At 35.7% G+C, this 15830-nt stretch overlaps 1 protein-coding gene across 1 annotated transcript in view; it reads left to right on the forward strand.

Annotated features, from left to right (window-relative positions):
* The window catches only part of Cdk8 (cyclin-dependent kinase 8), a gene marked incomplete at its 5' end in the record, with an annotated part of 126836 nt that overhangs the window by 79454 nt on the left and 31552 nt on the right, over positions 1–15830 (forward strand). Inside the window, 1 exon segment of the mRNA XM_005406344.2 lies at positions 4439–4579. Within this exon segment, the coding sequence (XP_005406401.1) occupies positions 4439–4579 (141 nt within the window).

Below are 15830 nucleotides of genomic sequence, written 5' to 3' on the forward strand. Positions count from 1 at the left end.
TAAATTAGTCTAGGCCATTCTTTCATTGGGATAAATGTAAGAGAAAACAGATACGTTCATATGCTAGTGATCATAATGTCATGGATGTTTGCAGAAAGTTTCATTCAGCTCTAGCTTGTAAATGCAGATACAGAAATCTTAACTAAAACTAGAACATTAGTAAAACTTTAAAACATAAATTCACCTCTGAAAATAGAATGTTTTCAAACTTTTGTTAAATTCCAGAATTTGTCTCATTTACATAATGTAAACTTTAACAGACTTTAGAAATTGAGTTTTATATGCTTTTAGATTTCTAAGTATTTTTACTTTCTAGACTATAATTTTTCATGTTTAAATTTGATTTGATTCAAAAAGTCATCTCAAGAATTACTTCAAAAGTATATCAATTTTTTTAATGTTTACCCCTATTTGTTGATATTACTAATTTTAGCTCATGTTATAACGTACAATGTTTTCATTAATGAAGATTGTTAGGTTAATGAAACATGACATATCTTCATTCTGCTTATGTCCCTTTCCCTCCCTCCTCCCTCCTCGCCTTTGTTCTCTTGGTCTACTTCCCTATTGCAAGACATACGTCTCCTTGTCCCCTTCTATCCATAATTTATCATTCTCTTCATTTGTCCTTGCCTGATGGAAGAGTGAGAGACACTGTACGGTATTTAAGCTTATGTGTCTGGTTTTTTCTTCTCAACATTGTATTTTCCAGGTGCATCAGTTTCCCTACACATGTGTCAGATTTGTCATGCTTTATAGCACAGTAACAGTCCAGTGTGTATATACATACCACACTTTCTTCATCAAATTGTATGTTGATGCATATACAGGCTGTTTCCAGGATTTACTTCTTATGAATTGCTCTGTGATAAACACTGGTATTTTTGTATCACTGTGCTATGATGATTTAAGCTTTTGGGGGAAGATACCTAGGACAGGAACCACTAGATCATACAGAATTTCTAATTTGAGTTCTTTGATAACTCTCCATACAGGTTTGCACATGGTTGTACTCGTTTACATTCCTACCAACAATGAGGAGAAAAGAGTTCCTTTTGCACCACAGCCCTGCTAGCGTTTGTTACTGTTTGATTTCTTAGTGGCTGCCATTCTTTTTGGAGTACGATGGAATTTTAGCGTTGTTTTAATTTGCATTACTCTAGTAGCCAGAGATTGTGAGCATGTTTTCATATACTTGTTGACCATTTGTATTCCTTCCTCTGTGAGGTATCTGTTCATTTTGCTTGCCTGTTTCTTCACTGGGTCTTTAATTTTAGGTGGTTTAATTTTTTTGAGTTCTTTGTGTATTCTAGATATTCGTCTTCTGTTTAAGGAGTAGCTGGAAAAAAATGTCCCCATTCTGTAGGTGGTGTCTTCTCCCTACTGATTGATTCTTTCACTGTGTAGAAGCATTTTAGCCTGTTATGATCCCACTTGTTGACCCTTGCTGTTACTTCTTCTGCAATTGAGGTTCTGTTCAGAAAATCTTTCTCTACACTATATCTTTGTTTTACCTATTTTACCTCCAGGAGGTTTAATGTTTCTACCTTTGATCCATTTAGATTTTAATTTAGTTTTACTCTTCTGCAAGCAGACAACCAGCTTTCCCAGCACCCCTTGCTGAATAGCCATCTTTCCTCCAGCATATGCTTTTGGCCTCTTTGTCAGAGATCAAATAGCTGAGGGTGTCTGGAGAAGTTTCTGGCTCCTTAATTCTGCTCCAGTGACCCACATACCTGTTTTTGGTCCAGTGACTTCCCATTTGTATCACTGTTGCTTTTTAGTACAGCTTGAAGTCAGGTATTGCTGTGCTGTGCCTTCTGCTTTGCTCTTGTTGCCCAAAATTGCTTTTGCTCAATTCTGGGTCTCCTCTTGCTCCATATGAATCTTAGGATTATATTCTCTAGATCTGTGAAGTATGCTGTTGTTATTTTGATTGGGACTGCAGAGCAGCTGTGTAACAGTTTTGGGAGTATGGCCTCTTTGATGATATTGGTTCTGCCTATTCAGGAACAAGTGACATCTCTCCACGTTCTGATGTCTTCTTCAGTTTCCTTTTTCAGAGCACTGTAGTTTTCTTTGTAGAGGTCTTTCACTTTCTTGGTTAGGTAAATTCCTAGGTATTTCATTTTTCTTGAAGATACTGTGAGTGGTACTGTTTCCATAATTTCCTTCTCATCAAGTTCATTATTGGTGCACACAAATGTCAGTGTTTTTTACATGTCAGTCTTTTATCCTGCTACATCGTTGAATTTTGTTATTACTCTTAAGAGTTTTGTAGTGAAGTTCTTTGAGTCTAATATAATATGTTGAGAGTGTCATGTCATCTGCTTATAATGATGATTTGAGTTCTTCCTTTCCTCTGTGTATCCCTTTGTTTCTTTCTCTTTCCTAATTACTCTGGCTAATGTTTCAGATAGTGTGTTGAATAGAAAAGATGATAGTGGACATCCTTATCTTATTCCTGACTTTAGGAGGGATGCTTTTAGTTTTTCTCTATTTAATATTATGCCTACTATTGGTTTGTTATTTATAATTTTTATCATATTCAGGTATAGTCCATCTATACTTGTTTTTTTTCAGGGTTTTTATCATGAAAGGATTTGGATTTAAGACAAAATCTCTTTAAGCTATTTTATAGAAAGGATTTGTAATAAGCCATCTTCTGTCTAGCACAGAATATAGTAAGAATTGCATTCAGTATTTCTAGGCAGCCTGCTATAGATTATTTAATTTTACATGGAATTATAGTAATTGTACTTTGGCAAATTATAGTGCAATAGGTTACACATTATGTGTACAGTGCATTATTGTTTTTATCATCTTGCTGATAATACTAGTAAAGCTAAATATATAATTTTTAATATTAATTTTCATAAAAAACAAATGACAGTTCACTTTACCAAAACCCACACCTTTATCAGTCTTGTGTTCCTGTTTTAATAGAAATGTTGAGGTGAATTGGCTGTGGTAAAGCAGCGGAAGATAACAGAGCGGCTACAGTAAGAGTTTTTTAAAAGAAGTCACTTAGGTAATGCTGGAATTCAATGGTGTAGATGCCATGTATTTGTTCCATGTCTGGGAATATAAAGCAAATGAAGGTGCACAGTTCTCCCACCCTCATTTTTTGTAGTTTTAAAATATTGCTTTAATAAAAAGTCATACTCTAATGAAAGAGTACAATGAAGAAATGTATATGGAGTTCATTAATTACTTTACCTCCTGTGTATATGTATGTTCCTTTCATTCTTGCTCTGGCAGGGTTTTAAATGTTAAGTGCTCTATCTGACCCTGTTTGTATTGATCTTAGCAGACTTGTCGCACCACATTTTAGGGTAGGTGACAAAGCATTCTGTGTCACTAAGTTGCTGTAACTATTTTGTTTGCCTATTTAAAAACTTCTATTTTTGAATTCGATTCCTGGTACCAAAAAAACAAAAAAAAAGCCAAGAAACTTTTATTTGCCTCGAAAAAGACTGAGAGGAAAATTAAAATAGAATAAGGCTGCTATTAAAATGTAATTTAATCATAATATATATTTTCAGTCAAAAGTTAAACTTAATCATTAGTTATTCCATAGCCGTGTGTAGTAGTATTCTATATAACATGTGAAATTGGAAAGTGAAAATATTAACATATAATGTTACATATCTCACTCCTTTATTTATTATGTTTATTTCAAGAACATGCTTGATACTCACTTACAAGCGTTAGTCAGGACTCTGCTTTCTGTGGTGCTCGGTGCCAAGTATGTGTATAGTGGTGTGCGGGGCATAGCAGAGTGAAGGTTTTCCTGAAGTTTGATAGTGCTTAATAAAGAAGCCTTTCAGGAGAGTTTCAGATAATAAAAAAAAAAAATTAACTACAGATTTATTTATAAAGCTGTACTTTGATTTATAGGATGTCCTATAACGTTACACAGAAAAGGCTTTAATGGATAATACTAAGCACTTTTCTCCTCATCTGAATCTTTCAAGTTTCTAAGTATTCCTTACTGAAATGTTTCCCACATGCTTTCTTCATAACCAGTGTCATAGATAGGCACATCCATGCTGTCTTAGCCAGCCAGAAATACCTCTTAAACTTTTTTTTCTTAAACTTTTCGTTTTTATCCCTACAGAATAAATAAGATTTTGTTTTTGAAAATTTCTACTAGATAAACATGAATCAAGTATACTCCAGAAGTAATTTAAAATTATACTTTAAAATAAAAGCACTGTATTTCCTCTTCCCTTATTTACACCATTTATTTCCTGAGACACTGTTATATAGTGGTATGTAGTTAGGAAATGAAATTTTAACCTCAATTATTAGGGAATTTTAATGTTATTTGTTTTCTAGCAGAATGTATTATATGTATTTAATGTAGTTGGGAATCTCTGAGTAGGTTTTTTCTTCTGTTAGGAAAATAGTCAAATTATTTTTTTCTTTCTTTCAGCATATAATCAAGTTTCACAGAGCTTCTAAAGCAAACAAGAAGCCAGTTCAGTTACCTCGGGGAATGGTGAAGTCACTATTATATCAGATCCTAGATGGGATTCACTACCTGCATGCTAACTGGGTGTTGCACAGGGATTTGGTAAGTTGATGTCTAGTTCAAACTAGAAAGATGCCTTTAGGCTTAGCTATTTTTATAGTTATCTGTAAATGACAGTGCTGTAAGTAGGCCTGCAAACCTTACAGAGGGAATAAGAGTGTTAGAATCTCAAAACATGGCCTACGCATGTGTTTCTCATGTAATGCTTCTTGCTTCTCTGCTGTGCACTCTCAGTGTATATTGTGAGATTAAAAAAAAATGAAAGACACATTTGTTTTCCTAAGCTTTTTGTTTTCTTCTAAGTTCAAAAATAAAGTATTGACTTGTTTTACATTGATTATTAGATGCCAGGTAAACTCATAAAATTAATGTTTGTGAATAATTTGAAAATAAAACTTTTGGAGCCTATTCCGCACTATGTTATGTATTAGAAAAGGAAACTGTTGGTTAATTCTGCCTACTTTGTCAACTCCACAGTTGTAGTAGCGGGCTGTTGGCCAGTAAACTTTCCGGTCATTTATTTGACATCTTGCCATGCTCAGATACATTCCGTTTTTAAGGACTTAGAAGCTAGGGATAGTGGTTTTCTTAGTTTTCTTCTATGTGACCAAATTGTCTATGCTTTTTTCCCGCCATCTCACGTGTTATTTCTTATTAAATCTTCATAGGTTTCAGTTATTTGAGCCTGGATGGGCTCTTTTTTATTAAATAATCATATTTTACTTTCATAGTTCTTCTTTGTAAATGGAGTAGCTATAGTTTGTAATAACACTTTCATTTCATAGTTAGAGACACAATACCAAACGTGAGGGTGATTTTTATCTTAACCACCAAGGATGCAAAGCAAACACCCTGTAGGTTAGGGTAGAGGAGATCTGGGACCTTGCACAAGGCGTTCCTTCCAAGCTGCTCGTTTTAATGTGTTCAGTCTCTGGCCTTTAGGGAGCTGTTCCAGTGGCACAGTTGGCTCTTTTTTCATCTAGCTTCCAGGAATTGCCTTGAAGTACATTTAATGGTAGTTATTTCATCCATAGTTTTCTTACCTACAAAGCTCTTAGACTAGGACCAGTAAAACAGCAGAAATGTGGATAAGCTGTTTTTCTTATGAAAACTTTATCTTTAATAGAATTAAAATATTTTAGTTACAAATGAAAGGTTTACAGAACAGAACTAAGATAAATCTTCTGGCTTTTTAAAGCTGAAAATAAATTTCAGCCTTTAGAGATAAAGGCAAGTTAAGAAAAATATTTCTACCAACTTTATGATTTCTAAAAGAATAAAACTTTGTAACTAAAGGACACTTTTTCTCCACAGTGTTAGTTATACTAAAATAGCTCTGCAATTTTTTTTTTGCTGATAATTCTCATTTTAAAAATATTTATGTGTATTAGGTAAATACAGACTGATTTTTAAAAACTAGTACTTAAATTTCTATGTTAATAATGTGTAATAAACAGGAAGTAGTTACTATAGTAGTGAAAATTATGAAGTCCAATTTTTTTTTTCTGCCCCGTTTGGTAAAGTTTTTTTTAAATTATGTAACTTAACCAGATTTTCTTTGATGTGGGGACAGTGTAGGACAGATCGTTTAGGAGTTTTTAGTGGTGTATTAAAAGATGGCGACCTGGGGCATCAGTGCACCCTATGTGTAGATAATGAAGGGTCCACCAGCAGCAGATGATTTTAAGATAATGAAGACTCCTAGAAGTCACTACTTTTTGTTGTCACCAATTCTGAGAAATCTGGCAATTCTGAGTAGTAGCAGTAATAAAATACTCCTCTTCAGTGAGGCAAAGCGTTCCCATTCCTCTGTCCCTCTTGATGTGCCCTGCCATTACAATAGTCCTTTTATCAAAAAGAAAAATGCAAATGGTAATATAGTGCCTACTCCTTTGATTTCCCTGTGTGAAGTGAGGTCTCATGTATTTTATGTGCATGAGTTTTCAGTGCTTTTTCTGAGCATCTCACACCACTGAGCCATTATTTCCTTGGAATAATGGCCTCTGCCTCTAATCTAGTTACTGATTTTCATATTCACCTCTAGAATTCTTCAGTTTATTCCTAAAGGAAAGACTTACTTGTTAAAATATGCGCACCTTCGTGCCGGCTGAACACTACATTTTTGAGTTTTGTGTTGTATAGCTTTTCAGCTGTAGCTGCATCTACATATGATAGTAGTTAATACACGTAGTAATGTATTTACTCAAAAATATTCAGAAGCTGTGCAACTTTTTCTTAACTCGATCTTCTCACATTTTCATTATTATTTACAGATGAAACATTTACCCTATCAGAATAAATAAAATTAATAGTTCATTATATTCTCTGTTGTTTTTCAGTGAGGTTTAAACAGATTATGGCAATGATGACCTTAATTGACTTACATAGATTTCTAATACTATGCCTCGGACTAACTGGTTGAGTGTCGTAGTCACTGTTGCTGCGACACAATACCCAGCACCCACAGACTAAAGGAAGAGGGTTTTATTTTGGCTCACACTTGCAGTCCTTCCTCGGCTGGCTCCATGGTGGCGGGGTCTGGGTGGAGGACAGCTGCTCACCGTGGTGCTCAGGAAGCAGAGACCAAGGGAGGCACCGGGGAGGGGGACACATGCTTCCAGGTCACTTCTCAGTGACCTGCCTCTTCCAACTGGATCCCGTCTCTGAATAGCGGGTCAGCTATCTGGTTTATCAGAGGAAGTGGCTCACACATTCATGGACCCTAAGTGCCACAATATACTCTGTGGAAGCTAGACTACCCAGGGAAATTGTAGGCTGGCTCAGTCTAAGTCCAAAGGCTTAAGAAAGGGGAAGCAATGATGTGACTCTTCGTTCAAGTCCAAAGGCCTGCGAACCAGAGCAGGAGGAAGAGTATCTGATACAACTCCTAGGGTCTAAAAGATAGAGAACCTGGAGTTCTAATATCAAAGGGCGGGAGGAGAAGGGTGTCCCACTGAGGAAGAAAGAAAAATAATTCACCTTTCCTCTGCCTTTTTGTTGTTTACGTCCTCAGCCCACCTAACGGTGCGCTTCAATTTTAGTTGAAGGTGGCTCTTCCAGACTCAGACTGGTTCATACAACATCTCCTATGAAAAACGCTTTCACAGATAAACCGAGAGTTAACTTTACCATTACCTGAGTATCCCTTAATGTAGTCAAGTGGACACCTAAAATTAGCTGTCACAGTATGTACCAAGTTCTCATGTTGGTCATTAACGTACTCCGCTTTTTAAAATTTCTCAAATGTTCATTCTGATACTGGATTTATTAGAGTGAGTTAACGTGGAGCTAGCAAGCACATCCATATTTTAGTTCTGCTGCACTAAGTGGCGTGTAACAGTGAATACACTATAACAAACTTCTGTCATAGTTTGGGTTTTTTTCCAACTGAATTATATATATAAAATTCAGAAAGTTTTAGAATATTGCAACTACAGCAGCTATCTCATGGTTAGTAACTCATGTCCTAAACCAATTCCAATAATTTTTATGCCATAAAATAATATATAGAAAATAAATCTCTACAGAGGTTTCCTTTGGGAGAATCCCAGTGAGGATATACCACCTTGAGTAGTACAGGATGTGAAATAGCCAAAAAGGCCATTGTGTAAGCCAAAAGGTGCTGGGTTGAGCTATTTCAGAGTTTAATCGGGTTTATTTTGAAAACAAACCAATAAAGAATGCTCACCGTCCTGCCCCCCTGTGGCTTCTTTCAATTATACTGGGTCATTTAGAATTACGTGGTTCACTTTCAGCTATTGTCAGTGAAGGATGTGTTAGTTTCGTAGCAACCATTAAATACGATTCCAGTCTTGGAGTGTAAGCTGTTGGCTCAAACTCAGCTTCTTTAGCCCACCTTATCAAGGCATCTTGTTGTATATTGGTAGTGGCATGATGAGTCATAGGGCATTTTAGATCTGGTTCATCTTACTCAAGCATTAGGCAAAGTGAAAAATTGCCTTGTTTATTAATTTTACTTTACTAATACTAATGTTAGCTCATGACTGTAAAATACAGAATATTATTTTTGGTTTTTTCTGAAGTGCGGTTTCTTACTGTCTGCTCAGCTGCGACTGGTGAGTGGAGAAATAGACCAGCGGAAAGGATAAATGATAATCATGACTCAGAGAATTGTAGTCAGTGTGAGCTGGTGCATTTAGGGTTTTCCTTCTAGCTCAGGGATTTTAAACTGCACTGTAATAAGCTGTAAGTGAACTGGGAGTCATACAATTCAATTAAGCTTTTTGTTTTTGCTTTTTAACTAAAGAGGATAGAGACGATAGAAGGGCATCATGTATGAGGGACAGTAATTGTTTCATGAAGCTTTTTAAATGGTTTATTGGTACATTTTAGGTATACATAATGATTGCACTCACTATAGGGAATCTGTACCTGTAGACAGAACTTGATGCTTTTTTTCCCATTTCCCTCTCCTCCCTTCAGCCCCTCTTCTCCTCCCTACTGACAGAAACTTTGTTTCCAATTTTTCTGTTTTTCTCATCATCTTTTTTCTTTTCCCTTCCTTTCTTTCCCCTCTTACCCCCCTCCTTGTTCCCCTTCCCATTTGGGAGTTCCTAATAAATGAAGCAAATCTCAAATCATGAGCAGTGATTAAAACTGACAATTACAGGATCTTTCTTTCATTTTCTTCCTATTTCTCAGCATCTGTTAAACATTTTGGTCCTTATTTACACTTTAAGTTTTTCACACCAGAGAAACAATGCAGTATACCGCATGTGTATATATGAATAGTATTGTATAATTCAGAACTATTTTCTCTCCTGTTGACTGTGTTAAAAAAGATTTGAAAGCCCATACACTAGACTAAATTTTCTGAGAAGGTATTTGATATAGTTAGGAAAAAGAACATGACAGAAAAATTTTAGTCAAGTCTCTAGAAAATAGCCCAAATTATAAGTACTTTAATTTTTTATGCAAACTTCTTAACATTAATAGTAAAATCATTTTGAATAGCAGGGGCTCTTTGGGGAGTATATTTTTCCAGGTAGCAATTATGTATCGGTGGTAAAATTTCAGGCAAGTTTCATTCTTCTCCCTTAATACCTGCACAAATTGTCCGTATAGTTTATGGTTAATGTGCGTTATTGTTACAGTCAGGAGAAGATGTTTCATCTGGACTAGGAGACACAAAAAGTTTTACCTAGTCTGGTTAGTGTCTTCGCAGATGATACTCAGTGTGATACAGTGTACTTCACATTGATAAGGCAGTGTATTGTAAAGAATACATTTTTTACTATCTAAAAAGAGGTTCAAGTAAGTTCTTCAGGAGAGAAGAACAGCAGAAAGGACCCTTAGATTCTCTAGATGCTGACAGAGGCAAAGCAACAAAGGAATGGAGCAGCAGGCGAGAAAGGAGTCTGCAGCCCCTATGCTAACTACTGCATCCCCTTCTCCGTGTGCAGCTTCCTCAGAATGACTGTCGGGAATATTCAGCAGGGTTCCTTAAATGAAGCTTTTTAAGGAAGAAAGATGCTTTGTAATTGTCAGTTTTAATCACTGCTCATGATTTGAGATTTGCTTCATTTATTAAGAACTCCAAAAGATTTACTCTAATTGTAAATTTTCTAGTTTGTTTAATTGTATAGCAAGTAAAACACATTGGTCTACAACCATAAACTTTAGGATTGAAGATAAAACATAGATTGGAACCAGCTGATGAAGGCGTACTTAAATTAGATTTGCATTAAGCTTAGTTAACATTGAATATGAATAGTCATGATATAAAAATTGTGCTTATTCTAAAGTATCTTGAGTAACCAGTTGGACACTTCTCCTCCTGCTCCTCCTTTCTCTTCCTCCTTCTGTTCCTCCTCCTTGTTTTGTTTTGTCTTGTTCCATTATTTTTTTGAAACAGGATCTCGCTATGTAGTTCAGGCTGGCCTTGAACTCACTGTGTAGTCTAAGCTGGCCTTAAACTCTCAGCAATCCACCAGCCTTGGCCTCTTGAGTACTGGGATTACAGGTGTGCGCCACCATGCCCAGATTAGTTTTTCTTCTATAGACACGTAGATTGTAAAGAATATTTTTGGTTTCTTAGTAAATGCTGCTTTGTTTGTTTTTGAGACGAGGTCTCAGTGTGTAGCCCAGGCTAGCCTTGAACTCACAGTGATCCTCCTGGCCCAGTCTCCTGCATGCTGAAATTACAGGCCTGTGCCACCACACCTAGTATAAATGCTTTTTTGTACACTTGCTGAACTTTGATATTAACCACACAGAAAGGACTCCATTCTATTATTTCTGCGTAAGAGAAAAGTAGCCCAGTTTATTTCGGTGACATTTACTACAGATAGCATACATGCTTATATGAGCAAGTTATAAATTGATAATAAAAAGACATTATTTAGTTTGTATATTACTGATAATCAAAATTTCTTTAGGTTCTGAATGAATCTTCCCAGACATTTTTGTCTACAGTGTTTGAAACTTTTTAGTCAAACTTCTCAACAGTTGGGAATTGTTATTCTAAAATCCAAGATTTTCAAAAAATAGTTTCTTTGAGATGTTTTTGAGTCATCCTGGAAATTGATTAGAAGTAGATAACTGCATTTTAAGTGAGATACATATTTTTTCCACTTCTGTAGGATGTGATAATATAATTTTCAAAACTGCTTCCATCTTTCGAAACAATACGTTTCCAAAAAAAGGACAGGTTCAGGAGGGTTTTGTTTAACAGACTTTGAATCGTATTATTGGAGACAGAAGTGTACTGTACCTCAGCCGCATCTAGTATAAGCGGTTCCTTATTTATTATGATGTAATGGTCGGCTCCCAACTTTTTTCTTGTGCCCTGTAGACTTGCACTTTAGTGAAAAGAAATATATTGTTTACAGTCAGAATGCCAGGCATGGTTTTTCCAAAGAGGGTTTCAAAAAATTCTCTGAATAATGCTATGAAAAGCATATTAAAAATTAGTATTCCAGCCTTTCTAGTGATAAAGTCAGACCTGACAGTACTGTATTATTTTCTAGATTTCTGGAGATTTGCAAAAGTAATTTCATCTTCAAAGAAGGAATGTACTAAAAGGTTTTCTCTTATCTCAGCTAGAAATTTTGTATACAACTATTTAAAGTCATTGGTGCCCATAGCTATATAAATCTTAGTCTTTTCTAATTTTAGTTATCTACTTCTAAAATGCAGTTATCTACTTCTAAAATCACTTCATCCTCAAAGAGTTTAAGATCCTGTGTAAATTTTTGTAAATGTTATTTAAATGAACAGATTTTTTTTTAGATTTAATAAAAGTTTCTGGAGGTAAAATCAGATGTAAAATCAGCAACAGTTACTGAGTTAACTATTAAAAATGTTTTATTAAGTCTCCTACCCTCCTCTAGTACAGGTGGATTTTACTTTCTTATATAAATAGTGATCACTGTACCATTTATTATTTAATGTGTGTGTAATTTTTCATACCATACTTACTGATCTGTAACCTGAGAGTTCCACACTCTCTAAAGTAGGTATGTGGATTTCTAAGATTACTTGAACTTTTGTGTTTTCAGTCTTTTACAAAAATCACAGATAGGCTTCTAGTGCAATTTAAGATGCCTATATATACAATACAGGGTGGACTAGCTAATTTTTCTTAACTAAGTCTAAAAATCTGTTTATGTAAATATGTTACATCATTTGAAATAAAGACCATTTTTTCCCCTAATTTCATAAAGTAATAGACCTTAAAGTGGGAAGGTGTCTTTGTAATAACCATTCCAGTCTTACCTGGTTAGTAATTCTTAGTCAGACCCGTAACCAGATAATCATCCTGTCTACTTGAACATTTTCAGTGTGCATTATTTTCTGTTTATGGGGTGGACTTACTATACAGCTGTGTTCTTTAGAAGGTAGAGTGAAACTTCGTAATTCCTGACACTCCTCCTTTGGGCTTACTCTGTGATCGTTCTCCAGTTTTTTCCTCTTTAACACCAGCTGGTAAAATCCAATGTTGATTGAACCATCATGCTGAAGAAGGGAAAGAGGAAATCTAAAAGGATAGTAGGGAAAAATAAAGAATAATACAGAGAGAAATTAAGAAAAATAAAGTGTTGCCTATGGCAGGGAACAACAGAGAATGCTAGGTGGTTTGGGGAGGGTGTTTGTTTTTTAATAGTTATGGGCAGAAAAGCAAAGCTTAGGTGCCTATCACAGTGGGCCTGAGGTTTGTTCGAATCTTGGATCCAGCACTTAATTATGTAACCTTGGGAAGGATTAACCTGTGTTACTGTCCTCATGTATAAAATGGAGCCAGCTTATGGTTTTTTTTTTCTTTATAGAGATATAAATGAAAAAGTTAAATTACTGCTGTGATGCATAATGTTCACTAAGTACATTTTGTTTCCAATACACCAAGTTGTCCTGGGAATATAAATGTCTAAGAATGTTAACCTTTTTGTTCATTTGGGCAACAGGAAGTTCTGTCCTTTCTATCAAACAGGAGGGACTCCGTCTTGAACTCCAGCCCATCCTAGATAGCTCTTCCTGAGCACACTAAGTTACAGAAAATGCCTGCTCAGTTCCAGTCCTGGGGACACAGCTACAGATCAAAGACAGCTTGTCCTGGGCCTAGGGTTTTCCGTTCTCCACCTTCCCCTTCGCTCTTCCTTCCCCTCAGATTCCCCTTGTGCCCTCTGAGTTAGCCAGTCGGGAGAGATTGTGAACCTCCAGACCAGCCAGTGGGAAAGAGGTCAGTCAGCTGCTCCCCCTGGATAAAAGGGGCAGCCTCCTTTGTGCTGCTTACCTGCTACCTCAAGCTTCTGCCTCTTTGCGAAAGTAAAAAGTCTTGTCGAGATTTCTTCTTTATCTGCACTGACAAATGGAGTCGGGGGCCTCATTTCCAACATTTACTGCTATGTCATCACTGTCTAGAATGTCACATAGTTCATATTAAATGCATAATAAATAAGTTGATTGAATGAATAAATGTATTATCAGCTCTAGCTTCAGAGTGTATCTCTTGTGTATCTAGTTAAGAACTTCCTGTTGCTCCGATTTGAATATACCACAATTGGCAGTTGAACCCCGTCTTCTGCCAGTGTCTTTTCTCAAGAATAACTAATACGTTTATTTTCAGTAAAAGGAGGCTTTTAGCAGAAGTGACATGGGGAGAAGGATGAATTTAGCAGGGATTTTAGAATTTTTCTAGCCCAGTAGCCCTAGATCAGTCCAATAAACCGGGTGCCATTTAACATGAGGATTCTAGAATTCTGTTGCTAGGAGATGGATTTGAATTTTTCTTACCAGGACTGCTAGTTGGAATAGGCTCACTTAGTTCATTTCATTCATCTCTGCTCATTGACCCTACACTATCCTCATTCTATACAGTTCAGTTTCTTGGACTCCCCATCTTGCCTCAAGGCTTTACTTGTCATGATTTCCAGTGATTTTACCCCACTGGTGGTCTTCAGTTTGTTTGCTGTAATAGCTACAATAAGAATGATCCTTCTAAAAAAAACAATCACACCTTGTTACTCTTAACTAAAATTCACGATAGCTTTTCACTTGGGAGTCTGAGGTATGTCGAAAGTCTTTCCTAAACACATCTTTTTACTGCAAAGACTGGAAAACGGAGAGCTCCACTATTATTTTATACCATCCAGAAAGAAAGTATTCTTACTAAAGTTTTAAAAAGAAAGGGGAAATTTGAATCCATAAAATGAATTTTTTTCTTATTGAATAGTTATGGCTAGGACCTTTGTACTAATTCAGTGGCACATAATAGAAGTGATACTACTGTCTTTACCAAAAAAATGAAGTTTTACTATTATGTGTTCGATCTGCAGTTTTGGTTACAGATCAGTTTAAAGATTAAGTTAAAGATGTGCCTTTCTTTGTTTCTAAATTAAGAATGGACTTTAGTATATGCTTTTTTCTACATCTTTTGAGATGATTTATAATTACTGTCTTTAATCTGTTAATTTGGTAAGTTACATTTGTAAGGCTTTGTTTTATTTCTAACGTTGAAGTATCTTTTCAACAATAGGACTAACACTACTTGGGCATGATTTTCTTTTTTTCAGTCACTATTGTATTCTTTTTACTGATATTTACTTTGTCTATATTTACAACTGAGATGGCCAGTAATGTGTTTGCATATTGTCTTGTTTATTTTAGCCTCAGAAAAAATTTTTTTATGGTTTGTATACTATAGTAATTATTACTTGAAAGGTCAATGAAAGTCTTCTAGGCTTTTATTTTAGTGCACTATAATAGGGTTGGATGGTTTTAAAAATTTCCTTTAGTGGTTGTTTGGCTATTTGGGTGTTCTGCAAAATCATAGATAAAATGAACATTTTAAAATGAAATCCAGATTACCATAATTGGCCCTAGAAGAGGTAGCACAGCTAAACAGGTCAGTAACTATAGAAGAAAAAAAGACATTTGTCACAAGGATATCTCTACAAATGCAAAAAGTTCCATTTATAACAAATAACCCTTCATTATAGAAACTTTTAGAGTATGCAAAAGAATCTTTCTTAATAAAAACTTTGTAGGAAGAAAGCAAAATACTGGCACAAAACATGATAAAATAATGCATATGACTGTAGCCCAGTATCACATATAGATACTCATGCATATATATCTATATATATCTTAGTAAATAGGATCCAGTTGAGTTTAAAACAATGCCATACTCTCTGTAAATGAAATACATTTAAAGTTTGAGAAATGATTTTGTTTTTAAAAACCTATTAATAAATTTATTATTAATAATGCTGAGCAACTAATACTATGGTTGTAACTGTAAAACAAATTCAGTATTTGACACTGTTCAGTATTCATTTCTGATTGTTCCTCTCCACTCCACAGCCGCACTGGGGCCTGAGCCCATGACCTTCACACTCGCCTACCTCCCTTGCCTTTTCAAAACTTGAGGCAGGGTCTTGCTAAGTCACTAAATAGCACAGCCTGGGCTCAAGCTTGCAATCGTTCTGCCTCATCCTCCCAGAGTGGTGGACTGCATACAAGTGTATGTGACCACACCTAGTGTTTTGTTGCAATTTTTAATAAAGGAAATGGAAAAGAAGAGAAATAAACGAAAATGAAAAGTGCATATCCTATGGCCTGACCCATACCCCAGTTCTGCAGCTATTATCATTCCAACCTGGTTGTCACCATTATTATTGTTTTGGTGGGGGGAGTACCGGGAATGGAACTCAGGACCTTGTGCTTGCCATGCAGGCACTTATGCCGCTGAGCTAAATCCCCGGCACCATTATTACTTAACTGTGTTCTGGAACATAGAAATAACTTGTCAAGATAGAGGATTGGTTAATAAAAC

This window comes from Chinchilla lanigera, unplaced genomic scaffold (assembly GCF_000276665.1).
Source record: "Chinchilla lanigera isolate Chin_1 unplaced genomic scaffold, ChiLan1.0 scaffold00096, whole genome shotgun sequence".
NCBI classification, from domain to species: Eukaryota; Metazoa; Chordata; class Mammalia; order Rodentia; family Chinchillidae; genus Chinchilla; species Chinchilla lanigera.